The 25,789-nt window shown below is 41.4% G+C and overlaps 3 protein-coding genes across 4 annotated transcripts; 2 read left to right on the forward strand and 1 right to left on the reverse strand.

Moving 5' to 3' along the window:
• The first annotated feature begins 233 nt into the window (after window positions 1-233).
• On the forward strand, window positions 234-4,888 carry polr3h (polymerase (RNA) III (DNA directed) polypeptide H). Of its 2 annotated transcripts, XM_072368840.1 has the most exons (7): window positions 234-298; window positions 432-607; window positions 1,327-1,423; window positions 1,755-1,841; window positions 2,547-2,610; window positions 2,723-2,957; window positions 4,296-4,888. In XM_072368840.1, the coding sequence occupies exons 2-7, from the start codon at window positions 497-499 to the stop codon at window positions 4,344-4,346; spliced, it is 645 nt and encodes a 214-aa protein (XP_072224941.1). In that variant the 5' UTR covers window positions 234-298; window positions 432-496; the 3' UTR covers window positions 4,347-4,888. The 2 variants fall into 2 exon arrangements, with proteins under 2 accessions (XP_072224941.1, XP_072224942.1); XM_072368841.1 differs by lacking the exon at window positions 234-298 and having other exon boundaries at window positions 351-607.
• Window positions 4,889-5,141: 253 nt separating this feature from the next.
• Window positions 5,142-11,763, forward strand: csdc2b (cold shock domain containing C2, RNA binding b). The gene is made up of 4 exons (XM_072368842.1): window positions 5,142-5,669; window positions 8,061-8,467; window positions 9,359-9,481; window positions 10,133-11,763. The coding sequence occupies exons 2-4, from the start codon at window positions 8,286-8,288 to the stop codon at window positions 10,293-10,295; spliced, it is 468 nt and encodes a 155-aa protein (XP_072224943.1). The 5' UTR covers window positions 5,142-5,669; window positions 8,061-8,285; the 3' UTR covers window positions 10,296-11,763.
• A 2,329-nt stretch (window positions 11,764-14,092) lies between these two features.
• Window positions 14,093-24,839, reverse strand: LOC140273491 (phosphomannomutase 1-like). Its single transcript, XM_072369090.1, has 8 exons — window positions 24,435-24,839; window positions 23,612-23,729; window positions 21,768-21,844; window positions 21,375-21,466; window positions 20,979-21,078; window positions 18,453-18,528; window positions 16,594-16,709; window positions 14,093-15,348 (listed from the first exon to the last, which is right to left on the reverse strand). Exons 1-8 carry the CDS (start codon window positions 24,516-24,518, stop codon window positions 15,226-15,228), a joined length of 786 nt encoding a protein of 261 aa, XP_072225191.1. The 5' UTR covers window positions 24,519-24,839; the 3' UTR covers window positions 14,093-15,225.
• Window positions 24,840-25,789: the final 950 nt, after the last annotated feature.

The following is a 25,789-nucleotide window of genomic DNA, read 5'->3' on the forward strand; positions in this document are numbered from 1 at the left end:
TAGTCACAAAATGTAGGGCAGTAACTCACAACTTAAATTCGTGGAGTTAACATGTTTTAGTAACACACATGTAAAAGACTTGTGACAATTGGCTAACTTTATGAAAATGTTCCACAGATCCAACTATGGTGAATTATTTGTAACAGTATCGAAAAGCAGGCTATAATTTTAAAAAAATTCAATACAATTATCCGTTTAAAATGCGTACTATGCCTTTAAATTTTGCGACGTGTCGTAAAAGAGTGCTGTGGCAAATCTGCACGCGGAGACGTTATGGGTGCCTCCGTTGCAGTTACAGGTAATATATGTTGTATTTCAGCCGCACTATGACCCGCTCTTCTTCTTGTTGTTGTTCTTGTGGTTTTTAGAGAAGAAGAACTTAAAATGCTGAGCGGTTAAACTTTCGGCCCCTTCTCTTTTCACACTGGCAGCTCGGCGTGCGTGTGTTTCTGTTTGCGAATGAGTGAGTCGGGGCTCACGGTGTGCAGCGTGCATCATGTTCGTGTTGGTGGAGATGGTCGACACCGTCCGGATCCCACCGTGGAACTTCCAGAGACAACTAAACGACGCCATCGCGGAGGAGCTCAACAAGAAGCTGGCCAATAAGGTGGGTGAGACGGGTCAGCTGGTTCTGGGGGACCGGGGCCAGTTTCCTAGTCGCTAAACGGCATGTCCACGCACGTCTGCACGCGAGTGCACGGTCGTATATGTCGTGCAAAACGACAACAAACAAGTCAGTTTTAGAATAATACATTTTACTTAATCGGATTATCTAAGTGAAATGCCTTTGGCAGGAAAGGAAATCGGATTAAAGGTTTCGGTCATCCAGTGAAACATCTCTTCAACTCGCGAGGTGGCCCCTGCTGGGATTTAGTCTCCTAAACAGTGGTTGTAAATGTGAGATGTGATGCAGTAAGGCAGCTTTAGTAGAGTCCTTTAACTGTTTCCAATATGTGACCATGTGTGAAAATGCTTTAAAGCACATATTACACCCTCAACGTTTTGGTTTAGAGAATGTTCTCAGAACCTCCACAGAGAAGGAATCTGCTTCCGAGGTGGGCATGAATGTTATGTGTACAAAGCTGACAGAAGTAACAGTATTTAAATCAAAAGAAATGGGACTTGTGACTCAAATGCATCATCAGACCAATTTCTTTTGTTGGCCAAATGATCATTAAATGTATTCGTGTCAAAAAAAAAGTCCGTGATCCATAATGACAAAGATTCATTTCTATGCCATAATACTTTGAAAGTCCGTAAGGAGAAGTGTATATCGGTCAAGCTCTGCCATGTCTGCTGAACTGTCACCTGCTCCGTTAACCTCAGGTGGTCTTCAACGTGGGCCTCTGCATCTGTTTGTATGACATCACTAAACTGGAGGACTCCTATATATTCCCGGGAGACGGCGCCTCACACACTAAAGGTATGCTGATGAAAGTCTTAATGGGGTTTTATCTGCTGGATTTACTGGATTTGGCAGGTTTTAACCAGTATTTTCTATTTTGTTTATGAGACTGACTAAATTAAATTAAATTACTGAAAAAGCTCTCACTCAGTTTTTAATTTTTACATGTTTTTTAAAAAAAAAAAATTTTTTTCCCAATGAAAAGGGTAAGGAAATATGAAAATTTAAGCAAATGCTTTTAATGCTCTCATCTCAAGGTGAGAGTTAACAGGGCGTGCTTGTGTTGATGGTGTCGCTCTTGAGGTCTTTCCCACAGATGTGATCCTGCCTTTCTTCCCATTGCTGTCAGTTCATTTCAGGTATGTCGTTTTCCACCCTTTCCTCGATGAGATCCTCATCGGCAAGATCAAGTACTGCAGTCAGGAGGGAGTTCACGGTAAGGTTTCTCTTCCTGTTTGTTTCAGCATGCGCCACAAATGTGTTAGAATGAGCAAATCTAGCGATGCAACAAATGAGTATTCGCTTCTTCTTTCTTTTTTTTAATTTTAAACATTCAGTTGAAAAAGTGTCGTTGCACTTTCCCAGAGCTGAAGTCGACATTTTTAAATGGCAGATTAATGTACATCTCTGCTTTTATCTATTTTATTACTAAACATGAAGATACTCCGTATTAAGAAAAGGATTTTAGCACGTAGCCCGCTCTGTTTGAGTATAACAGAGCTCAGATCTGTTTACATCCACGAAACCTCAAATAAAATGATATCGCACAGATTTCAGCTCCGTGGCCTAAATTAAAGTTGAACGTACATTGCAGGTGCTCTCCGTTAGCTTTAAGTTATCCACAGTTTGTCTTCTGAAGCCTTCAGGTTCGACTGGCAGGCCTCTGTTTGCCCTCTGCTTCTCTCTCTCTCACGACTCTCTTCTCTTTTGTACGCCACTTTTTGTCTGTTTTGATGCTCAGTTTTACACGGCTGTAAATACAATGACCCAAACGGTCTAATTTTCTTTCTTTTTTTTTTTAAATTGAGTTTACAGTTTCATCGTTTGTCTTTGAGTTGATTCATTATGTGTGAAATGGCTGTAATTTGGCACTATATATTTTCGTGTGTGCTTGGTAAATGCTGATTTCTCTGCTTCACAGTGACGATGGGCTTCTTTGACGACATTCTCATTCCACCAGAGTCGCTTCAGCAGCCCGCAAAATTGTATCCTGACTTAACAAACGAGGCACTCTGCTTCATAACGTTTCGCGTCACATTGATCTGAAGTTAGCTGTGACTGTAGTTCAAGTGGTGCCCTCCTTAGCTGCAGCGTCAGTGACGAAGCAGAGCAAGTGTGGCTCTGGGAGTACGAGACGGACGAGGGAGCGCACGACCTCTACATGGACCAAGGAGAGGAGATCCGTTTTCGGGTGACGGATGAAGTCTTTGTGGACACGTCGCCCACGGGTCCGTCCACCGCTGCGTCCGACACACCGGCACAACCGGGACAGTCGGCGGCGCCACCGGCGGAGGAGAGCACGGAGAAGAAAGAGGCGCCGTACACTCTAATCGTAAGAGTCAGACTACACACACGAACAGTTGGAAAATTTGAGTTTTTTGAAGGTGACGCTCACCCTGGTAGCTCTGATTGAGTGATAGTTTACCAAATGATTTGGCTGTGCAGCCATTGTATGTCTGCCTCCCGTTTTAGACACCAAGCTCACCTTGTTGATCCTGATGTCATAAGACGCTGCTGGTCTGGCATGCTGGCAGTCTACCATCTTGATTGCTGTACGTGAAATCAAATTCAGTTCGGTTTAATTTATATGGCGCCAAGTCACAACAAATGTCATCTCAAGGCACCGACTCGAGCGTTTCTGTAAATGTGGAAATGGTTTCTCCAGTTGAATGAAGAAGGATGCAGCTAACACATCTCAGGACTGTCACCGTGTTGGTTGTAATCTAAAGAACTAATGAGGGGGCTGGTCATTGAACATCTGGTCAAAAATTCTGGACAAAAAATCTGCAGAATATGAGCTTCTCTTGAAATTGATAGCAGGAAAATGTCTTAAAAACGTTGGGGACAGAGACGCGTTTGTCGCTGTGTAGCATGAGTCATGTAAACATCTGGGAACAGAGGAGGCCAGTGAGGGAGAAGAATGTTGTCCCGTTCTGGTCTGATACAGAACTCTAGCTGCTCAGCAGTCCTGTGTCGTGTTTTGTGTTTTCCGATTGCTGGAAATGTTTTCAGTTGGTGAAAGGTCTGGACTGCAGGCAGGTCAGTGCAGCACCCGGATTCTTCTCCTACGACGCCATGCTGTTGTAACAGAAGCAGTGTGCGTTTTAACGTGCTTTTCCGGATGTGCAGGTGTAGCTGCAGAGTAGAACAAGGCAGCACCAGGCCAGAGTCTGCTAAATGTCCCGGAAGGTCCTCAGCTTGGCCTTTGCTGGTCCCCATTACCTGTTACAGGAGCTGTTATTGTTGCATCGCTTTGCTCCTACGGATGATGATGATTTTTGTGAACGAGCCGACGTCTCAGCAAGCTAATTAAGATCTGAGACCTTTGCAAAAGTTATGAGAGCTCTTATGTCTCATGGATTAGAGCGTTAGGTTCCTGTTTTCCGCACACAACAAAAACGATACGCTGGTCTAGCTTTTGCGTGTCGCTTTACTTTAAAAGGCAAATAGCATTGAGCTTTCAGTGTGTATTTATATAACAGATACAGCAAAAGCAGGGATGGTGCAACAAAGCAAAGCTGATAGTTCTGTGCCTTTCAGCCCCTCCGGCTCTCCGATGCCATAAAGGTCAGCACATATTGTCAAAGCAGCTCCACATTCGAGTTATCTTTGGCTTGGACTTATTGTTGGCAGAGACAACATCACCCATACTTTCTAATTTTTGTTTCAGGGGACCATCTGTGAGCCGGGACTGGGGCTGCTGTCGTGGTGGAACAGTTAGCACCGCAGAGGAAGGAAATGAGACTTATTTGGTGTCCGCGAGCAGATGGACCATTGTGGCTGATCTGAGACAAGAGGCACAGTGGACAGAGGATGCCAGAACCCTGTTGTTTTGTTTCCGAAAGAGACGAAGAAGAAGTCAAGCTGCTCTCTGAACAAAAGACGCTGTCAGCGTAAAAGTAGCTGATGTAAAATCTGCCACGTTGACGTTGGTTGTGGTGCGAGTTTTACCCCCAGTATACCAGCTTCATGTTTACAAGTACAATTTGCGCTTATATGTATTTAATAAAAAAAAATTATGTTTATTTGACATATTTCTCACGAGGGGTTTCCAAAAGCTATTAAGTCATGGATTATTTGATTGATAATGTCATTCTTACTTTAGGCAGAAATGCGAGTGTCACAGCTTGATGGCTCAAAGAAGGAGCTCAGTTTGTGTTTGGCTGTGATGTTTGAACATAAGGATGCAAATAACTTGACAATAATGAGGAGATTACTTTTTTGTGGAAGTCAGAATTTTAAATAAATGAGATATTAGCTCGACCCCAGGTTCTTCTGAACACGGCAACAGATTATTTATCAGCCTTTTGTCTTTTTATCTCCACTCTGGTCTGGCAGTATAAAGGCATTTCACCAGCAGGAGCAGCTGTGGTCTCTGAATTTGTCATTTTGTGTGATTATAGCAAATATATCAGGGGGAGATTACTGACCGGCCTTTTAAATCCCACAGTTTTAGGGGGCAGCGAAGGACACAGCCCACATGTTTCTAACAAATCTCCACTGCTCAGTTGTGACTCCCACAGTTGTGTGCATGGTGAAAGCAGAAATATAGACTGGGTTTCATGTGACAACTTTGTGGCTTGTTGATCTTTTTCTCGGATGTGAAACTCGAACTAAAACACACTGGTTGCATGTGACTCGCAGAAGATAGACTGCTTATAGTCTGGATGCCTTTGTTGTTCTGATACTGTTACTGCAGAGCTTTGTGTCCAACATCCTTTAACTTGCATTGGGGTACAAATGCGTGTTAACAACCTTAAAACCACGGCAGAATCTCTCTGCGCACTGGACTCGCTCTTCCGTCTGCAGATGTAGGTCAAGGAATGGCCAAAGTCACTTTCACGCAGTCGCATCACGCCATCGGAATCTCCGGCAGCTGCGCAGACTCAGCAGCCACCATCGCATCAGGGTTTTCCGTCGGTCTGCGCGGATTTGGTCGACTTATTTATTTAACTGCACGTTATATAATTCCCGGCGACTTTTAACACTCGCACACTTACTCGCTCTCACTGTTCTTCTTCAACCTCTCGGCGCACCCATTGCGGTAAGTGACATTTCTGTGAGGATCTGCACGTTGTGAGCCCCTGCAAAGGGGAGCGTGTCAGTGATGCTTTGTTTTCGGCTGTCTTTGCACGGCTGACTGAAGAATCTTTAAAAGAGAACTGTTTGATTGATTGATCCCGTATAAAAGAAGGATGGATCGACATAGCCAGCAGCGGATTTATTGTATCATATTTGTTAAGCAAGCGATCTCTCACGCTGCTTTTGTCCGTGTGTTGTTATCGTCTCGTGATTGTAGGGGGATTTTTTTTTCGCTGTTCCTACAGTTTGGACGCACTGCTGAAATTAGAGTGTGAGTTTAGCTAATTGCTGAAATAAAAACGGTTTAAATTCAAAGGAGTTAAAAATGGGATTTTACTCATAGGGCTCAGAGTGGACAAACTGGACAAACTCCGCACACACAAACATGTAATTCATATTAGTCATGCCTTCTCAGAATGATGGGACAGGGAGGAGACTGTCCCTGACCTGGACAAGCGGAGACACCACAGACTGTAGCCTAATTTCACCACATATGGAAGCCACAACTCTAAAATCTCTAACTTCTTCCTGAGCTACTTTTCTGTGATAATCGTGTTGAAAACTCAGGGGTTTGCTCCTCCTGAAGGCTGTGCGTTTTATTATAACATAGGGCTGTAGTCCAGGAGGACAAGCATATGTAATGGTTCATTTTGGAACGAGTCAATGACGTCACGAACGCACCACTCGCGGCGGCGTTCTGCAGCTGTTCCGACGTCACACCCGCCCGCCTGCGTCATTACACACAGGAGAGGGGGGGGCAACTGAAAGGCGAGGTCACCTGACCAAACAGCCTGTGATAAACAGGAGTTCACCAACCACGATATAGGTTGAATGTATTTGTACACATGAAATCACCGTGTACACCAACTGATACACTGAACTGTCAGAATACAATTCAAGAAGACGTAAAGACGTCATTATCATGTTTATTTCTACGCGTCCTGTAGCCTGGGAGATCGTGTTGTAGCCTACAGTCCTATGGGAATGGAAATGGAGTGCAGACGGGATCTATGTTCTATTTTTTATTTATTCATTTATTTTTTGCACAGTACGACTACAAGTCTTCAGCCACTCCTCATTTCTTTAGACATAGTCAGGAAAACAGAAAATTGAAGCAGCGATTTATTGAAAAAGCACAGATGAAAATACAGCGTGCATGGCAAAAACACAGTTTGAACCATTTTGGCAAACCCGAAAGTCAATATTTGGTATGCTTTATTCTTCAACACAGCCTGCGCCCTCTTGGACGAGCTTTCTTGTCATTTTTTTTTAAGCAGTATTCAGGAATCGTTCTCCAGGCTTCTTGAAGGACATCTCAAAGCTCTTTCTTGGGTGTTGGCTACCTTTTGTTCTGTTCTCTGTCAAGATGATCCTTCATTGCCTCAATTCACTAGATTCATCCCTCCATAAGACCTGTTGCCACTGATTTTCAGTCCACTTCTTGTGTCATTTGGCATAGCTTGGCCTTTTCTCCCCGTTTCCCTTCCTTTAGAATGGCTTCTTGACAGCCACCCTTCATGGAGACCATTTCTGATGAGGCTTCAGTGCACAGCAGAACAAATTCTGAAGCACTGAAAGATACCATTTATAATTGGCTATTTGTTAAGTTGTCTGTTATGTGCAGACACAACACTGGTTCATCCCTTGAGTTAGGTGCTTTTTTATGCTTAGATATGTCATGGGTCAGTGTTAAATGTCTCAATAAACATAAATGAAACTGCTCAAGTACCAAGACAGGTCTGGAAATGAGAGTCAATGTCCAGCAGACAACTTTGAAAGACCTTCAGGAAACCTGGAGATCTACAGCTCAAAATCTCTGTAAAAGAAAGTCTGGTGCCATGGATATGTCAAGTATATGGAAATGAGGGATGGATTAATATTTTTGCGTAGTACTGTATATCCCATACTCACAAATCTGCCTGGAAAACAACCTTAGTGACTCTGCAAACCTGTAAACCAGAGGTGTGTCGGGTCAGATGAAAACAAACATTGATCTGTCTCTAGAATCTCTTTGCCTCTTAGCTTAGAGACTAATTTACTTGCTGAAATACCTTAAGGGAAATGAGAATTAACTAACGGGGGTTGGCTCTGTCACTGTTGCATAATTTCCTCTTTTTTTAGTCACATGACATAAAGTGAACATTTCATGAAAGTCCCTGTGAAAGAGCATGTACACACACGCACACACAAAAGCATTTTTCACTCCATGTTTCTCTCAGTTGTTTGTGGTCTGTGGCTTGAATAGGCTTTTTATTGCCTGGTTGCCCCCCTTCTCATCTCTGCCATCAGGTCTAAACGTGACAGCCCCTTGATCTTCCTCTGGTTTTTCTCTGTGGCATCTTTCTCCTCACAGCAAGTCATCTTGACAGAACTAAGCTGACAGCGCTGACCTGGATAACAGCTGAGTGTCCACAGTGTGGTAGCCTCCTCCTCCAAACAGACGGACCCACAGACACTGCAGAGGACAGACGGCAGTGTCAGCAGACTGCAGCCTGAAGAGCAACAGCAGCAACTGACTGAGAAGGACCCTGCATCCACATCATCCTCCCCAGTCCTACTTATCTTCATCACAGCTGACATGGCGGATCCCAGCCTCACGTCACCCTCTGGGACCCCGCTGCGCTCCCCCGATGCTCCCCTAACCCTGTCTTTCCCTTTCCTGAGGGAGAGGAGCCGGGTGTGGGAGGAGGGGAAGGAGCCACCACTTCCACGTGATCTGCCCAGCCCACTGCCAACCAAACGCACCCGTACCTACTCAGCGTAAGTATGGCTAGTTACTGAGATTTGGAAACTGGATGTCAGATTCAAACTGTGCTCTTAGATTCAGCCTTGGAATAGTTGCACTTCACTTGATATTTCAGAGCACTGCATTTGCCGCAATTAAGGGGTAATAGCTGTAACTTATGACTTATTTAAAGGCAACTTACTTTAAGAAAAATCCCTTTTTTTGAGCTTGAGAGCATGCACTTGAGTGGTTGAAGGGGCTACCAACTTAAACACTCTGGAAATGAAAAATGTTTTTCAAGCCAGCGTTTTAATAAAAATGTCTATAGGAAGAAAAATTTGTCATTGTCTTGAATTATGCACATGCATCACGGAGGAAAAAAAAGAATTGATGGAAAAAGCTGGTCATTCAGTGTGTTTATATAGTCAGCTGATTTAATTTTTGAGCATGTAATGCTGCTGAGCCTGTTGTAGCAACCCTGGATTATAATGCTGCCCCCACAGACTTGTACAGTAGATACTAACCAGACAAATCTAGATTTGGTAAGACTACATGACCTTTTTTATTTGCTCTAGGGTCCGATCTTTATACTAATTTGCAAATTAAAGCATTTCTTGTACTGGAACAGTGAGGACAGGAAATGAAAGAAGTTTTGTTGTAATGATTATTGATGTTGTAATGATTTCTTAAATATATTTTCATGTTAATGTAGAGCAGGGCAAGGTCTGCACTGTGCTCCCTGAAGTCAGTAGTTCCTTTGTCTTGTAGTAGTGGTCAGGGTCAGGTTGTTCACTGAAGACCACTGTCAATTTTAAGACACCACTTTTTCTACTTGTTTTTTTTTTTAGCTCCACTGGAGCAATATAAATCATGTAGAGATAGTCATTTTCTGCTTAATTTGTTTGCTTTCCTCTCCCTGCACGCAGCACCGTTCGTGCCCACTCAGGTCCAGTTTTTAAGGGCATATGTAAGAACTTCTCCAGGTCGCAAGGTCACGGTTTCATCCAACCATCCCACGGCGGCGAAGATATCTTTGTTCACATCTCAGAGTGAGTGGCAAAAACACAAAGCACTCCACAGACAAACATACTGCATTAGCTGAATTGCATGTAGCAGTGCAAGCAAATTGCAGACCGGTACTTTTTATTCAGGCCATACATTGCATTAGATGTCAACACAGTCTCAGCAAATGCATCATGCAGAATGTTCCTGTGACACTGCAGCCAAATTTCTGGATCACTGGTCCAACATTTCTCCGAGTTACTGTTTTCTATTCTTTAGCAGATTTGCTTCTGTTATGCGTGTGGATAGGAATACATTCTGCAACGTCTGTGGAGTCGAGGAGTGGACTTATTCTCAAGCTGCAGTGCTCCAAATCACATACTCAAGCCCTCAATTATTAGAGTTACTGAAAATATTTAAAAAAACAACACATTATTTTGAAATTTCATTATTGTACAGTATGAGGAAGTTTAAATTGAGAGTAACTGTAAAAAAAAAAAGAAAAGAAAAAGAAACTTATTAGAGTTCTAATAGCATAAAAGTAAAAGAGAGAAAAAGATAAACAATGGTTATTATTTGACTTGATGGTTGCAGTTCCTGTGTTTACATGTGATCTGTCATCCTCCCTGTGTTTATACACGAAGACGGTTAAAACCAAAACTCTCATGCTTCACTGCTTCAACTTTTTCTGATTTCAGCATTGAGGGGGAGTACGTCCCAGTTGAGGGAGACGAAGTTACGTACAAGGTGTGCCGAGTCCCGCCTAAGAACCTGAAGGTGCAGGCGGTGGATGTGAAGATCACACATCTTAACCCAGGGACGAAACACGAGACCTGGTCTGGGAAGGTCATCAGCTCATAGGGCCTGAGTTCTGGGCCTGATGAATGGCAGCGCTCAGGGTTGGGTCAGATGGGTGGCAGGGGTGCTCTGGGACTCATGACTTTGCTGTTCTTCTTTTTTTTTTTTTTAAACATACTGTATGCTTCATAGCAAATTGCTCATTGCTGATAGGTTGATGCTGACAGTTATTTCCTCACAGAGCCGAAATACTCTGTTCAAAACTGCCCACAGCACTGATACATTTTCTCTGCATTTACTCTCATAAATAGGCGAAAGATCATCTATTTTGTGTATATTTTTGTTCATAATTAGTTTGGAAATGGGACCATGAATGAAGCAGATCTTAAAATGGGAAGAACATGTGTCTGTTAATTCACAATGAGTGTTAAGGGATGAAAAACTGGGTAAATGTCGTACATGACTACACATTAGTTGACTGTGCACAAAGACAAAGTTGTGTTAGTATAAAAGCTGAATTCCATCCTACTTCCCTTCTTACCAGGATTACATGAAGGATGCAAGTGACGTGTGGCTTTAAAAAGAAATAGTGCATGTTTTTAATTCAGGAGAAAGACGTCTGAATGACTTTGTTGCTGAGTGAAGAAAGAAAGGAACGACAAGTTGATGAAGCATAAGCTGTTAGAAACTGTAAACCCGTAAAAACTACTTTTACATTCCCACACTTGATGGGATGCCTCATGGTCTGCTTTTGGTTTCAGATCATTTGGAAAAAAACTGGACTTACAAATACAGGAAGGTTTGCAGTGAAAATGAGATGGTAATGTATGGAAGTTTAGAGGGAAAATTGGGTGGGGGTTTGGGGATTTATAGAGAGGTGGTGGCTCAAGGAAACGGACCTCATCAAAGCAACAAACAAAAAAAACGAAAGAAAAATAGCTTTAGTTTAAATAGAAAGCAAATATTCTCCTTAGAAATTCCTAACTTTTGTTGTATGGTTTTGTTTGTGGTTGTTTGTGGTTATCTCTATCTGTTGATGTGTGTGTATATACATATACATGTGTATACATATATATGTGTGCACGTCTCCGTCAGAATACAGGCTTTATATTTTGAATAATTACAGCTGAAACTTGCACTTAACTTCCCGCATATTAAATGGTCAAATGCCACAGTACTTCATACATAACTGTTAGGTTTGACTCCACATGTGTTAAAAAGATTGTTTTGAAAGCATGTATCTGAGTGTATTCGGTGTGACAGAGAGCCTCACACCTACACGGTTGGTGCCAACAGAGTTTATTTTCACAAGTGTTGTTTTTTTCAGGATAAATTCTGTACTGTATGTCATTTTCCACCACAGTGTATGTTCAGTAGAGTCTCTATGCATCTTGTGTGTCTGTGTCACTGCCCCAATTTGTTTGAATTTAAACTTTGTTCGCAAGTGACTTTCTGTGGACGAGCCATTGTGGTGATGATTCCCACTAACACTTCAACTGAGCCTCGAAAGAACATTAAACTGTATGACTCATGAGTTGTGTGCTTCTTCAGCAAGCAAGAAGTGAGAGTTAACACTTTAGGTTAAAGGTCTGTTTTTGACAGCAGCAAAGTGGTTTGCCAAGTGTCCTCAGCCTGTTATTTAGACAGAATAAGCACTCATGATTATAATTTCAGTACATTACTCTCACTGCTTTCTCACTCAGGAGTCACAAGTGTTTTTTGGTTTATATCATGTGTCACAAAGACCATTGTGTTGGGTGATCCTATCTTTGTAAGGAATAAGCGCCATTATAAGACAACAGTGGCGGGTAAAATTCGGTGCCTGCATTTATGGGTATAAAATTGAATTTCCTTTCAATTTACTTCAATGGTGTAATGCATTTGCTGTTGCTATGTATATCCCTATGGAAACCAGGAAGAGTTGCTCTAATATAAATTGCCAGTGGTAAACTCATATTATACATAAATCAACACTATTCTTCACTGGTGAAATAAAACTACAAGAGCCTCAAGGCTTGATTAAGAAAAGAACAAATAAGCTTTGAGAACCAATTTAGTGGGTCTCTGAGGGGCCTGCTTGTAATTTGAGTGTATCAGGAAATTTGCAGCTCTAAATCGTGGATATACAAGGTCTGAAGAGATTCCGCAAGATTGCTTCAATCAGAAGGATATACACAAAAAAGGCAAGGCAGCTGTTCAAAATCAAGAAATTGATTACATTTATTTTCCTCAAATTTAACACTCAACACCACTGAAGCACACAGAGCTTAAAACTTCTAGATATTTTTTAGAGAAAAGTGCCAAATGTGCAGAAACATGGGTTTTTAGGCCCTCTAAATTGTTGATGGCTGCACTTGTGAACAAGTTTTGTTCTAGAAAATGTTCTAGAATAGTGCTGCTCCATTCCTGCAGTAGCTCTGGACATGTTGTGTCTTTTTTTGTATCTTTTTAAAAAAAAATTCTACTGAGCTTTTCTCAGTGAAAAGTAATGCCTGGAGTAGGACTCCGATGTAAGAGGAGGTGTCCAGGATGCACTGCAGGAACTGATGGAGATAAAGGAGGAGGAAATTTAAACTATTTCTTCCCTTGATCATCATGGGAAGTGTGAGATCATTGCAGAAGGAACAGGAACACAACATTATCTATTTACCGAGACCCGGCTGCTGGAATAACACCTATCTACTAAAGCTGAATAGAGCTGGGTAGGATGGACTGCATGGGCAGACAAAGACTGCAGACAGAGAGATGTTGAACTGTGTTGGCTGTGAGTTCCTGTCATGTTGTCTACTGAGAGAGTTCTCCTGTTGTTGCCTGCCAACACTGTGTGTGACATAATCAGCTAAGTTGCTCCCAGCTACAAAAACAACACCCCAATCCATTCATGGTGACTTATTTAGATTTCTTCCACACCTCTCTCTGCTGCACTTCAACTTTCTAAATGTTTCTCAACTGATTTTTATTTGATCTTTTTTGTTATCTACCTATAAAAATAGGACATATTCAACAATAATCTTTACTGCAGCAATATAATTTCCCATTATTGGACTGAACTGAATATTTGGCATTTTACTATCAGTAAAATAAACCATTAAGATAAGTGCAGCAATGTTTGTCAATCCAGTTCAGTGCTCCATTACTGAAAATACAGAAAGAGTTGCTAATGTTTATCTGCCATTTGTTAGTGTGGGACCTCACTGTGGACAGGTTAGTTATATCTGCTTAAAGTTAGTGATTCACACTTGTTTAGGGTTCAAGTATCTATCACAGCATGTAAAAAATGACAGGGTAACCAAGGACACAAATAATTAGAAAACAGGGATAAAAAAAGAACTTTAGAAGCTAACATTCACTGGTTAGTTGAGCTGAGGCTGTGACTCAATAACAAACATTTGAATGAGAAATTTGCCTTCCTCTGCTTCCCATTTTCTGTGCTGTCAGTTTTAGCCAATGCTTTGCCATTGCTTATCTTGCATTTCTTCCATTTTTATTTTCCACATCTAACTGGTGCCCCGTGAATTCTATAAGCTGTCATTTTAGCCAGTGGTGAGATATAAGAGATGAAAGTTAACATTAAAGTGAACTCTGGCTCATTTGTAGTGGGGCAGGCAGGCTGGAAAATACACAGGTGACATGAGACGAAACAGGTAACAAGATAGGACACCACACACACCATGAAGCTCGTCGTAGATAAAGATTTAGAAAAAGGTGACATCTAGTGACTGGATGCATAATGACAGGTCAGAGTGTGGCGACTGGATATTAACAGAGCTGAGAGAAGAATCATGATTTGCTTTCTAAAAAACCACCAAAGTAGAAATGAAAGAGGTGTAGTTGGTGAGATTAAATACATATAAACAGAATTTAAAAAAACAACAACAGATTTATTCCAATAATTAGACATGTTTTTTCTGCACAAGTTGCTGAAAAACAACAAGGTCAATCTTACAGTTAACTTCAGTGACACATTAAAAGCTCATTTTCAGGTGTGCACGGAAGTCTAGGTGACCATTGTTGCTCTTCATGTTGAAGGAGTGTTTACAGTCAGAAACAGAACGAACGCTCATCTACACGACTTTTCAAAGGCCTCACACTCACAATAAGGATCCATCAGCGGAACGACATTTTCCCCAAACCATTACGCCTTAAAACTTAAAAATGTCTAATCAAACCGTTTCAACATTTAACAAATGATTTACAGTCCTTGGAAGAGGCGTGCATTTTTTACACAATGTTGCTACAAGCAAACTCAGAGATTTGCTAAGAAACAAACCTTTAAAAAGTTAATAGGTAGACATGGCCACGGTAGCTCAACTCAGTGGTTAAGAAGAATTCACTGGCTCATTGATGATCAGTTTAAAATATAAATGTGCTAAATTCTTTCACTTGAGCAGGAGACATTTGACACTCGGGATCACAATGAACCATCAACAAATCAAATCCATTTCAGACATCAAAACACCCGGAATGTTCACTTCTGCATATCTTCAACAGCAGAAGAAGAAAGGCTGTAGCCTTTATTGTATTCGTGCTGCATTTTTAAAATGGACAATCACATGTTTTAATCTCAGTCTCTCTCGTTCCTCTCACCACCCTGCAGTGGTATTAAAAAATACTGACTGCTGGAATAAAATCTTCCCAACATTAGTGCAAAATATCACTATTCACTTAAATAATCCGAATGATTAACTTTCCAGTTTTAGAATCTTTCGGGGTCACTTCAGGTTATGTGTTACACATCACAGAAGAACAGCACAGCACTTAAAACTTTCACACAGAAACATGAAACACTTCCACAGTTACGTCAGTTTTTCTTAAAAATCCAATTCACCAAGCAGATGCAGTGAAATCACCCATTAATATTAAATATGAAAAAATACGGAGATATCAGTAGTCTCAGCTTCCAGAAAATCATAAATAGGTTGAGTTCAAGATTCTGGTTGTGATCCAGTTCAGCAGAGCTTGCCGGTGAAGGGAAGGGGAGCAGATCAGGACATCAGCAGTCCTGCGGTGAAGCATCAAAGAAAAGTTCTCGACAGAGTCTGGCTGTGTCTTCGGGAGAGTAGACCGTGAACCCGATGGTCCGTGGGTCGTTGAAAATTTCATAGTCGTTTCCTCCCTACAAAAAGAATCGCCAAAATTATAAAACATGACACATTTGGCTTGTTTTGTTCCTATTCTCGTCGGTAAAATAAATCAACAAATTAGATTTCCAATGATCTTTCAGCTGAGGCTTCTCTAACATTTGACCTGAGCTGTGTTTGAACTGACTTGCTGCTTCATGGGAGTCTGTAGCTGCCTTCACAGCTCTGTCCACGTCGGCGTCCACTTGTAAGCTCACAGAGAGAAGCAAGAGCTGCCTTATGTTTTCATTTTTGTGCTTGTAGCGCATGCGGGAAAGTCACATTTTCTGATTCAAATTGGTCTTTTTATTTGAACATCAACCTGTCTTTAGCATGTATTTTTGCTGATTTCATCAGGAGTTGAGAGCTTTAAGTAGAGGTGTGGTGCCCTCTGGACACAATGATATTACTGCTCAAACCAGATTCAAAGGTGATTTGGGTCACTTGGGCCACATTCTTGTAGCTGTATGAACACGTCTGTGCTCCGGACGATTTCAGGACTGCCTTGATAACTGACAAGCCTCCCACCTTCTGTGGCTATTATTGGACAATTCTTTCCACTTCAGCTTCGGGGAAGTAGAAGTGATAAAACATTTTTTTTTTAGCCCTTTTCATCTTGGGTTGGGAAACTTTTATTAATGGATCGACGCTCATCCTGATGATTATTGTATGAAATGGGTTGATTCTCATACTGAGGTATGCAGGTGCGGGTGGATGCTGGTTTACTGTCAGAAATTTGGTCTTTTCAAACAGTATTAATATACACCAAGTGTCTATTTGCACTTAGAGCATGATCATGGTCACATGGTCACATTTAATGTGTCACAGAGATGCTCTCTAATGCATGATTCAAGCTTATTCTCTGTTGCTTTGGGCTACATGGCAACATTTGTTTTGCACTGATATACCAATAAGTGTTAAAAAGGCTAATGTGATAACGTTAGTTAGTTAATTACAAATGGGGAAGTTGTCACCAGCAGGAGGTCAAACTATATGACTGGCAACCTTACTTGTTTTGTTTCTGAGTGAACCATAAAATCTCACAACTAGTCGCCTCAGACAGATTAGTAAAACACACTTTACTCTGTAAAAACCCATACAAAAAATACCGCTTTGGTATGCAAAGGCCTTTACAAAACCCTAAAAGAATAAGATGGACCCTGCAATGAGATGTTCCACAGTCATGTATGGGCATAACTTCCTCTTTGCGACAGCTTTTTCGTAAAACAAAATGCTCTTACATCTGAGGTCTCGTTGCCGAAGAAGTAGATGGCGTCCAGGCCTTCTCTTTCCAGCAGCTCTAAACACAGTCTTTTGTCCCATCCCTCGGGGAAAACATCAAAACTGATGAGACCACCTGGAGTGAGACAGTGATACACACAGCTATCAAGATTGGCATCGCTTTTATCAGATACATATAATGTCTACCGTTTTGAAAGAGCACAGAGACACATTGTCATATCAGTCAAACATAGTGCTTGATGTGAAGCTTCAGAGAACTTAGCCTGAGAAAGAACTGCCCAAACACACCCTTACGGGTTGATTTTCTGGCCAGAAAATGTCAAGCATTTCAAACTGTGACGAGTGTAATTGTGGGAGCAAGGGTTGCTCGTGATTGCAGTGTGACAGGCCAGCTTACTGAAGCCGAACTGTTTGATTATTTTAAAAGAGACAGAAAAATCCCTGTTCCAGCTCAGCTGCAAATCAAATCCACTCAGTGACTGTCGAGCTGTGAAATGTTGGGAGGGCCTTCAGCAGCCGTTCCCACACAGACCTCCTTCTCACCCTTTCTGTTTTTCTTATTTTCACGGTTTTGTCTTCAGCATCCAGCCAATCAGAAGGCTCTCTCCTTCACACACCCTCCACACGCCTCCATCACAAACACCCTCAGCCCAATGATATAAACAGCTTTGTGCCTCTGGTCACGTCTGTAACCAACCCATCCCTCCGCCTACATTTTCCACTCCTGAACAAAGATTAAAAAGCTTCAGCCAAGCTGCTGACACGACGAATAGGGTCAAGGGCAACCTTTGTCAAACCTCACATACAACACCTGCCTTGACAAACTGGAGCAGTTTGTTATTCTTAGACCAAATGAGGGTTTTCTCCTCTTTAACTTCTCTGAAATGGTCATAGTCTAAAAGGGAAACTATTCAAGGATAAAGCATATCTGACATCATCAGAGCACAACAAGAACACTTACATTCATTCTGTACTCTGTGCTTAGTTTATATATCACCTATTGCAGAGATATACAACCATACAGCTGACAAGGGCAGGAAAGCCTTCCTTAGATAAACTCCAAGCAAAGGCAAATAAACAAACTCCAACTCTGCACCACCCATCTCTTCTCCACCCATCAACATGTTTACCTAGAGTCAGAGTCAACACAGTAAAACTTTAACAAATGGAACCAGGATCGCAAAAAAACACACACACACAAGAGATTTACACCTCAGCAATTTGAGAGAGCAGAAAATCCCAGTGTTTGTCAGGATCGCGTCTGCCTTTTGTTTCTGAAGGGTAAACATCTCCCGCGCATCACCGGCAGAAGCTCACACCTGACGAAGCACGTAAGCAAACATCATGTACCCTTCTCACCCTCCTGCCGCTAACAGAGCAAGAGGGAACAGTGTGTAATAGTTAACCGACTACTCCGATGTCCAGCACAAGGTTCAGGGCGAAGAAGAAGTGCAAAGTGTGGGACGAGGTTCTTTAAGGACACATAACAGACAACAAGCAGAAATGCTGTAAAACCAGTTGGTCCTTAAAGTGAACTGCAGTAAACAGAATACTAATGAGCTTGTTTTTCATCCTGAGAGAGCGTGAGTACAAACAAGAAGTGGTCTGACCATAATTACATAAGAGAGCTCACCTCTTAAAATCATGCTCAATTAAATGACCAGCAGTCAGTGGATGATAAGGAACAGATTTTTTCAGCTACTAAAGTAAAATCGTATAAAGTGATAATGAAAAAACAAACACCATTTATTTGAATCGCCTCTGATCTCTGTCAGGAGAGATTTTATTTAAAGTTGTTTTTTTCTTTTTGGGATGTGGATTGTAATGAATGGTGGGAACGAACTCTCTGTTCTCTCACCTTTAGTGAAGCGGAGTCCCTTTCCAGCAAATTCTTCTTTCAGGGCAGCGACAAATTTCTCCCTGATCTTCTCTCTCTGAGAAACAAGTGAGAAACCAGTCAGCTTGTTAACACTACACTGGAAAAATGAGGCTTGTGTATATCGACAGTGCTCTTGACTTATTTCCCAAGGAGCTGAATGTGTCATTCAGATACTGCGTCATCTGCTACAGCAAACCCATACAGGTGTTTCCAAAAACAAATATGTAGGAGTATTTTGTGAGTACAAATCATAATTCAGAGACAACATATAAAATGCTGACACATAACAATTTCCCTTAGAACCATCTAACGGTGGTTTCCTGTTTTTGGCCGTCACACAGTCAACCCGGTCACATGTGCAGCTGAGTCGAGCTACGGTTAAAGTTCAAACTGCCCATTTAAATGGACGATCCTCCCTGTATACATACATGGGAGCAGAATCGAGTTATTGACTGAAGTATGTCATACGCTGTGGACTGTGAGAAAAGTTTAAAGCCGTTCTGCAGCTTCTAACTTTCTCTGTGGGAGATCACTGCACATGTTTTTGCTGCAGCTCAGGTAACGTCAAAACTTTTCTGTTTATGTGGTTCGTACGTGTAAAATGTGATTTAACATTGTCTTGCTGAAATAAGCCAGATCCTCCCTGACAAACATGGGTCGGATGGCAGCATATGTTGCTCCAAAACCTGTATATACAGTTTAGAATCATCCATGTACTCACTGATGTGCAAGTGACCCAGGCCACAAGAACTAATGTAATCCCAAACCATCAAGGATGTTGGCTTTTGAATTGTGTAGAGGCAACAAGCATTGTGATCTTTCTCCTCTTTAAACCTGACTGACACAGAGTCCATGATTTAAAAAAAAAAAACTAAAATCATTGAGACCACAGGACAGGTTTTATCTTACATTATCAAAATGTTTGTTATCTCTAAACGGCAGAGTTTTAACTTGCATTTGTGGATGCAGCCATGAAATGTGATAATTCAGTGTTCACAGACTCATGCCTATTTTTAATGTGCCCTGCGGAGGGACCCAGCCTCTCTAGGATGCTCTTTTTATACCAAATAATACTGACCTGTTGGCATTTTACCTAATTAGTTGTAAGACTCACCAGCTGTTTTTAAAAAAAAATGCTTCTGTCTTTACTTCTTTTAAACGTCTAAAATAAAATGTTAGGATAAGGTCTTAATGTGTTAGTGTTAGTTAAGCCCTGGTTTAATGATTCACTATATTCCCAATTTTTTAAGAAGTGTTGCACTTCTCTCTTTGAATTTAGCAGAGAATCTAAGAAAAACAAGCCATGTGGAAAAGAGAGTACATGGCTTTCAGAACCTTTCAGTTCTAAGGTTTAATGCATCAGGACATAATAAGAAAAATAATCTGCTCCTTGCCAGCAAATACCATCTCAGATGAGCAACAACACATAACAAAATCTAAGCCAAAATGCAGAAGCCGTGTGTGTAAATCTGAGTAAACCATGTGACCAGAACCACCTTTAGCAGCAATAAAGTGAAGTTATTGTTTTCTCTATGATGTTATCAGTGTCTAACATCCTTGTGGAGGAATTTAGCCCCTCTCCTCTTTACAACCTTGCTCCAGTTCATTGAGGTTTGCAGCATCTGTTTATGCACAGCCCTCTTAAAGTCCCACCACAGCATTTCAGTCAGGTTGAGGTCTGGACTTTGACTGGACCATTGCAACACCTTGATTCTTTTCTTTTTCAGGCATTCTGTTGTAGATTTGCTGCTGTGTTTGGGATCATTATCCTGTAGCATGATGCAATTTCAGCCAATCTTTAGCGGTCAGCTAGATGACCTCAAATCTTGAGTATTTTGGCATACAGAGAAGTTCACGATCAACTAAATGACTGCAAGGAGTTCTGGTCCTGTGGCGTGGAGAAATAAATCTGCATTTTACTTTAGTTTTTGTTAAATAAGCAATAATATAGCATAACATGTCATGTTTTTGTAAGGTTAATTTGACCTTATTTCAAGACCTGGTGAAGACCAGGTCATCTTTTATTATGTCCTAATATGTAAAAACCTTAAAATCCGAAGAGGATGTACTCACTTCAACTATAAAAGCAAGCAGGGTTGCTGAAGGGTTAAACTTCTCCTCTTCTGCTGATATCTGCTACTGCCTGGCCTGTGATTGATCAGTGGAAGTTCTGTTAAAATGTCTGGAAAGCTCAATGTAGTTTGACCTTTTCTGAGTCTGTTTAACTGAGGTTATGTCATAAAACACAGATGGAGAAGTGGTTTGATGTAACATAAAGTTTTTTTTGGTTAGGTGCTGAACCTAAAGTGCATTTTCGGATTGTGAAATGTTTAAATACCATAGTACATCCTCTGAAAGTGATATGATGCTTGAATTCTTGTATGCACTGAGAAACACTGCAGCTATGAGCCTTTTAGGAAAATAGACCTGATTAAGACAATATTACATTTATGCGACACACTGGTGACTGATTACAGATCAATGGTCAATAGGAAAGTAGTTTACCTTGTCAATTTCTGAAAATTCTATTCGTTCCTCCAGTGTGCAGCTCCGACCAATGGGGGAGATATTCAGCATTCCGTTCCTGAACTCGATAAAAGTCCCCCTGCAAGCAGAAAAAGTTAAAAGTTATGCTTGCCAAAGACTTTCTAGATTGTCCTGGATGTGCTCTGACCTAATACCAAGTCCACAAAATAAACTTTTTCCCAATTTCAACAAGGATTCACAAGAGAAATGTCATCCCCTGTTCTAACAGGTCAGTGCTGGGGAATAAAAACATTCCTGCATACCTGGAGGTCAAAGATGTCAAAGAATTGTGTGTGTGTGTGTGTGTGTCTGTGTGTGTGTGTGAGGCGGGGGTTCAGTAAATAGCAGCCTCTCTGAGTTTGGTGTATGACTCGCCTTTTCTTTGGCAGCTTGATGAGTCCCATGTAGCTAAGGCAGAAATTGATCAGGTCCTGCAGCAGCTCCTCTCCGAGATGGTTCTGGATTGCCTGCAAACATGCACTTCAATAATGAAAAAAATGGCAGGCATACAAAGAAATTCTTTTCTAAATGCAACTTTAATTTTTTTTAGCAAACTCCTCTCTGCATACAGACATGGAAAGATTACCTAAAAAGCTGCCCTAGTTCAGTACAGGTAACAAGACTTTTATTAAACCGTAGTGAACGTGATAAGAGTATCTTCCAACATGATTCTTCACAGCGTGGCCATTTCAAACATGCTTCTCTAAAACATTAGCAGCTTTATAAGAGGTGAATATAGGTGCACAATATGTTCTCACATTGACTTACATGTTTTGAGAGAAGTTTCCCATCTTTGTACTGAACTGTTCCATTCTCAGCAAACACGTAGTCAAACTTGTGTATCACTGCAAGAGAGGACACAGGTGACATGTGGTTAAATGTGCTCATCTGCCTCTCTAAAATCTTCAGAACTACACTTAGAGCAGCTTCTTCGCTAGGGAGTCCAAGACTGGAAGTACAAAACAACCAACTATATATACCAGGGAGCAGATTACAGCGAACGCAACACTGGCTCGAAAAGACACATCTAATCTGTCCAATCTTTCCACTAATTCTAATCTCTGCCTCAAACAGAACTGATTAATCACTTTAACATTAACATAGCGCAGCAAGATAAAGGTCTGACCAGGACTCGCTGGAAGAAGAGATCTTATATCTCAATGGGACTTTCTAAGCCAAATTAAGAGGAAAAAAGAAGTAGAACAAGATATTTTATCCTACCTATTTAACAATGTGGTAACAAATTACATGAAAACTGACATTTCATTCATATACAGTCTAATATATTACAACTCCTTTTTCAAAAAGTTTTGATCCTTCACAAGATGTAAACAGAATGCCACGATCAGCAAATCACTAAACACCGTATTCAATAGAAAATGACTCAAAGGTGGGACAGAATGTTGAGATGTTAGGAGAAGGATGGCAAAAGACTTGAAAAATTGTGTCATTATCTAAAATAACGCTTTAAAAACAGACATTTAACAAGCATCCCAGAGAGTCTTACGGAGGAGGACATGTGCAGGGTTCACCACTTTAAGAAAGCCTGCGCAGGCAAATTATTAAAAAAAATTTAAGAGCAACATCACAAAATGTAAAGTTGCAAAGTATTTCAAAGGGATTTCACTGTCTACAATACCCAGTAACTTAAAAGATTCAGAAAACCTGAAGAAATCTCTGAATGAATAGTGCAAGGCTGAATACCAATGATTTTCCTTCGGCTACAATACACAGGCACAAACCTGTGGTAGAAATCATGGCATAAGCCCAAGAGATATTCTTAGAATCAAAATGGAAGACAAAGAAAATCGAAATTTGAAACTTATTTGGAATCTCTGGATGTTGCATCCTCCAGACTACAAAGGAAATTGGCTTGTTATAAACACAGCATCAACATCAGCATCTGTGCTGGTATTATGGTTTATTAGTGTGCATAGCATAGTATCTGTGAAAGCATTTTAAAATGGACAATTTTCTTAACATTTGTAAATACGTAATAAAACGGCTGATATCTTTCCCATTCCGCAGGTCATCGTAACAGTGACAACATCAGATTCACCTTCAGCACACTTGGCATGGTGACAAAACCACATAGCCCTGGCTTGGCACAATGAACCTGCATTCCAGTTGTAGTCTAATATTTATCAATAGGGCAGTTATCAGCCTGTCACTGCAGCCATGTGTTCACTGAGCTGGGAGCTTGTTGGTGTTACAGCGGGACGTCAAGTGTGCCAGTGTGTGTTTCGGCAGCAGCCACAGAAATGATAGAGCAAACTAAACTGAACCTGGCGCAGATGACTAAGTTTAGGATGAACAATAGTTGTTGCTCCAGACATGTTGTGAAATCACCTTAGGACATTATTGATAAGAGGAAATGTAACCATTAGTCATCCTGCTTCACCTCCAAGAGGTTTTGACTTCCAAGCGAACAGGTTTGAGTCTATGTTGTGGCCTAAATCCTGAATTATTCCCAGGACCTACCTTCTCTGCTCTACTCTCTATGGACTGGTACTCAATTAAAGAAGTTACAATAAAAAAGGGTCAGGTCATGTGCCTGAGCAATATGAAGCATATAAACAGACCATGGCTAAACCAGGAAGAGGCTTGCTCACCATCATCTCCCTCAGCGAGCTGCTCTGCTATCTTGGGGTAGTCCGAGCCTCCCACGACGCCAATCTTCACTTTCCTCCTCAGAGTCTGGAAGAACTCATCAAGCTTTGGGTCGATTTTCTGCAGAATACAGGAAAACACACTTCAAATATCTGTGTCAGCTGACAGAACTTCCTCAACATGCACCATCCCTAAAAAGCAGAATCTGTGTTGTTAAAGCATCATTATATAGGTAAGACAGCAAACAAGGAAAATGAATTTGCTTTTGTCATGTTGTAATTCAGAGCAGATGCCCAATTTTGAAACATAATGGAATGCTTGAGCCACACACACACACAAACACATCCTAACCTCAGATGAACCCAAGCACAAAACCCAAGCAGACAAAAAGAAACATAAAGGCATGAACCATTACATAAAACACTGTACTTGATACTAAAAATGACGGATCGCTCCGGGAACGTTGACACACGTAGTAATTCTAAATGTCTGTCACCCAAGAGAGCAAGCAACTTCGCTGCAATGCATTGGATGTGTTGTGTATATGAATTAAAAGCAAGCCCTATGCATGCAGGAGGTCACAGCAGCTTTTGGAAACACAAGACTGCAACCCCGGAGTTCGTACAGGGGGGAAGCAAAGAGCGTAAAAGATTTCAAAACACCGAATAATGAGCGCATGATGCCAAGAGGACACCGTGTGCTCTCCCCACACTGAGAGCACATGAGAGGCGGATGATGAGGGCAGAGGAGTGAGGGGAGATGCAATGAGAGCTTGCTTTGACAGATAAACAACAACAGCAGGCGACTGATCAGATGCGAGCTTACTTCTCTTGGTGGTGTCAGGGTGCCGTCCACATCAAACAGACAGAGGACGTTTCTGTCCGGAGACAAGCCGTTTGATTTCTCCATTTTCTTCCTCTTCTCTTGGCTTTCTTCTTTACAAAGTGGAGTATTTGATTAAAGAAGTGGTTGTGCAAGGTCCAGCCCTGTGCATATACTTAGGAATTCACATTCACGTGGGAAAAAAAGACACCGCAGTAAGATTAAATGAAAAAACACAACAAACAACATAAATGAGACTTTGTGGTGTTAGATGAGATGAATGATCTGTTCCTATGCGAGCTAATGGCCACTTTTCCGTCCTCTGTGTCCGCTCGGGTCTCTTAGACTCAGTGAGCCCTTCTGATCTCTCTTCAGCGTGCTGTACGTGTCGGATTTCATCTGCTAGAGCGGCAACCATTCAGAGCCAGAGGACAGAGCGTGACGTTACGAGTGGGCGTGGCATTTAAGTCATATAACATAACAGTCAGCTGACTTCTTACTTGATAGCAAAACAAATGATATAATTGACAGACAAGGACACAATTTTTGTGAATGCCACTGTTTATCACAATATTATACATTACATTTCCATAATGACAATATGCTGGCTTTCTGCTATAAATCAAAGGATTTCACATCCAGTGACCGATCCAGGAAATGATTACAGGGGTGGCCAAGCTTAGACCATAAGGCTACGGTCATACTGCAGGTCTTAATGCACAATTCCGATTTACTGCTCAAATTGTTTGGATGTTAACATTACATCTTTAAATGTGGCCTGTCTACGGATTGCTGTGTGAACGGCTCCTGAAGTGACCCGCATGCGCAGTTGATCATTGATGACATCACACCCATAGACCACGCCACAATGGTGTTTACTGAAGCGACCATGGTACTGCAGGACTGTATGGCTTAATGCTAAAAATCAGGGCTCTCAATTTTCACGAGACACGTGCATTTCAACAAGTTCTCACGTTCATACGCCACACATGGTATTTCTCACGCTGAAAAAAAGTACGATATACATTTCTCTGGCACGCCGCCATCGCTATGGAAACGGCAGGAAACAAGCACGTCTCCCATGAGTCTGAGCAGACCAACAGTAACAACAACCCTAATAATAATCTAAGTAATAAAAGACCTGACCTTTCAAGAGGAGACATGTCGTTCAGGAGATCCATCTCTTTGAGAAAGCGAGTGGGAGTGGGGCTATATTTGGTAACAACGGGGGCGCGTTACCGCACCTTGGCCAACCTGTTTGGCATCGCATTGAGTCTAATTATTGTTTCAATGTTGTATGGTACATAATTAAAACTCTTTTTTCTTTTGTCACTCTTAATTATATAGACAGGCATAAC

The sequence above is a fragment of the Leuresthes tenuis genome, unplaced genomic scaffold (genome assembly GCF_036924035.1).
Source record: "Leuresthes tenuis unplaced genomic scaffold, fLeuTen1.0.hap1 SCAF_17, whole genome shotgun sequence".
Classification (NCBI taxonomy): domain Eukaryota; kingdom Metazoa; phylum Chordata; class Actinopteri; order Atheriniformes; family Atherinopsidae; genus Leuresthes; species Leuresthes tenuis.

Coding starts and splice junctions, on each gene's coding strand:
- polr3h (XM_072368840.1), top strand. CDS start 497: ATGTTCGTGTTGGTGGAGATGGTCGACACCGTCCGGATCCCACCGTGG. Junction 608..1,326: donor ACAAGAAGCTGGCCAATAAG/GTGGGTGAGACG, acceptor CGTTAACCTCAG/GTGGTCTTCAACGTGGGCCT. Junction 1,842..2,546: donor CAGTCAGGAGGGAGTTCACG/GTAAGGTTTCTC, acceptor TCTGCTTCACAG/TGACGATGGGCTTCTTTGAC.
- csdc2b (XM_072368842.1), top strand. CDS start 8,286: ATGGCGGATCCCAGCCTCACGTCACCCTCTGGGACCCCGCTGCGCTCC. Junction 8,468..9,358: donor CGCACCCGTACCTACTCAGC/GTAAGTATGGCT, acceptor CCCTGCACGCAG/CACCGTTCGTGCCCACTCAG. Junction 9,482..10,132: donor ATCTTTGTTCACATCTCAGA/GTGAGTGGCAAA, acceptor TTCTGATTTCAG/CATTGAGGGGGAGTACGTCC.
- LOC140273491 (XM_072369090.1), bottom strand. CDS start 24,518: ATGGAGAAATCAAACGGCTTGTCTCCGGACAGAAACGTCCTCTGTCTG. Junction 16,710..18,452: donor GGGACTCCGCTTCACTAAAG/GTGAGAGAACAG, acceptor GTCTCACTCCAG/GTGGTCTCATCAGTTTTGAT. Junction 15,349..16,593: donor TCGGCAACGAGACCTCAGAT/GTAAGAGCATTT, acceptor TTCTTTTTGTAG/GGAGGAAACGACTATGAAAT.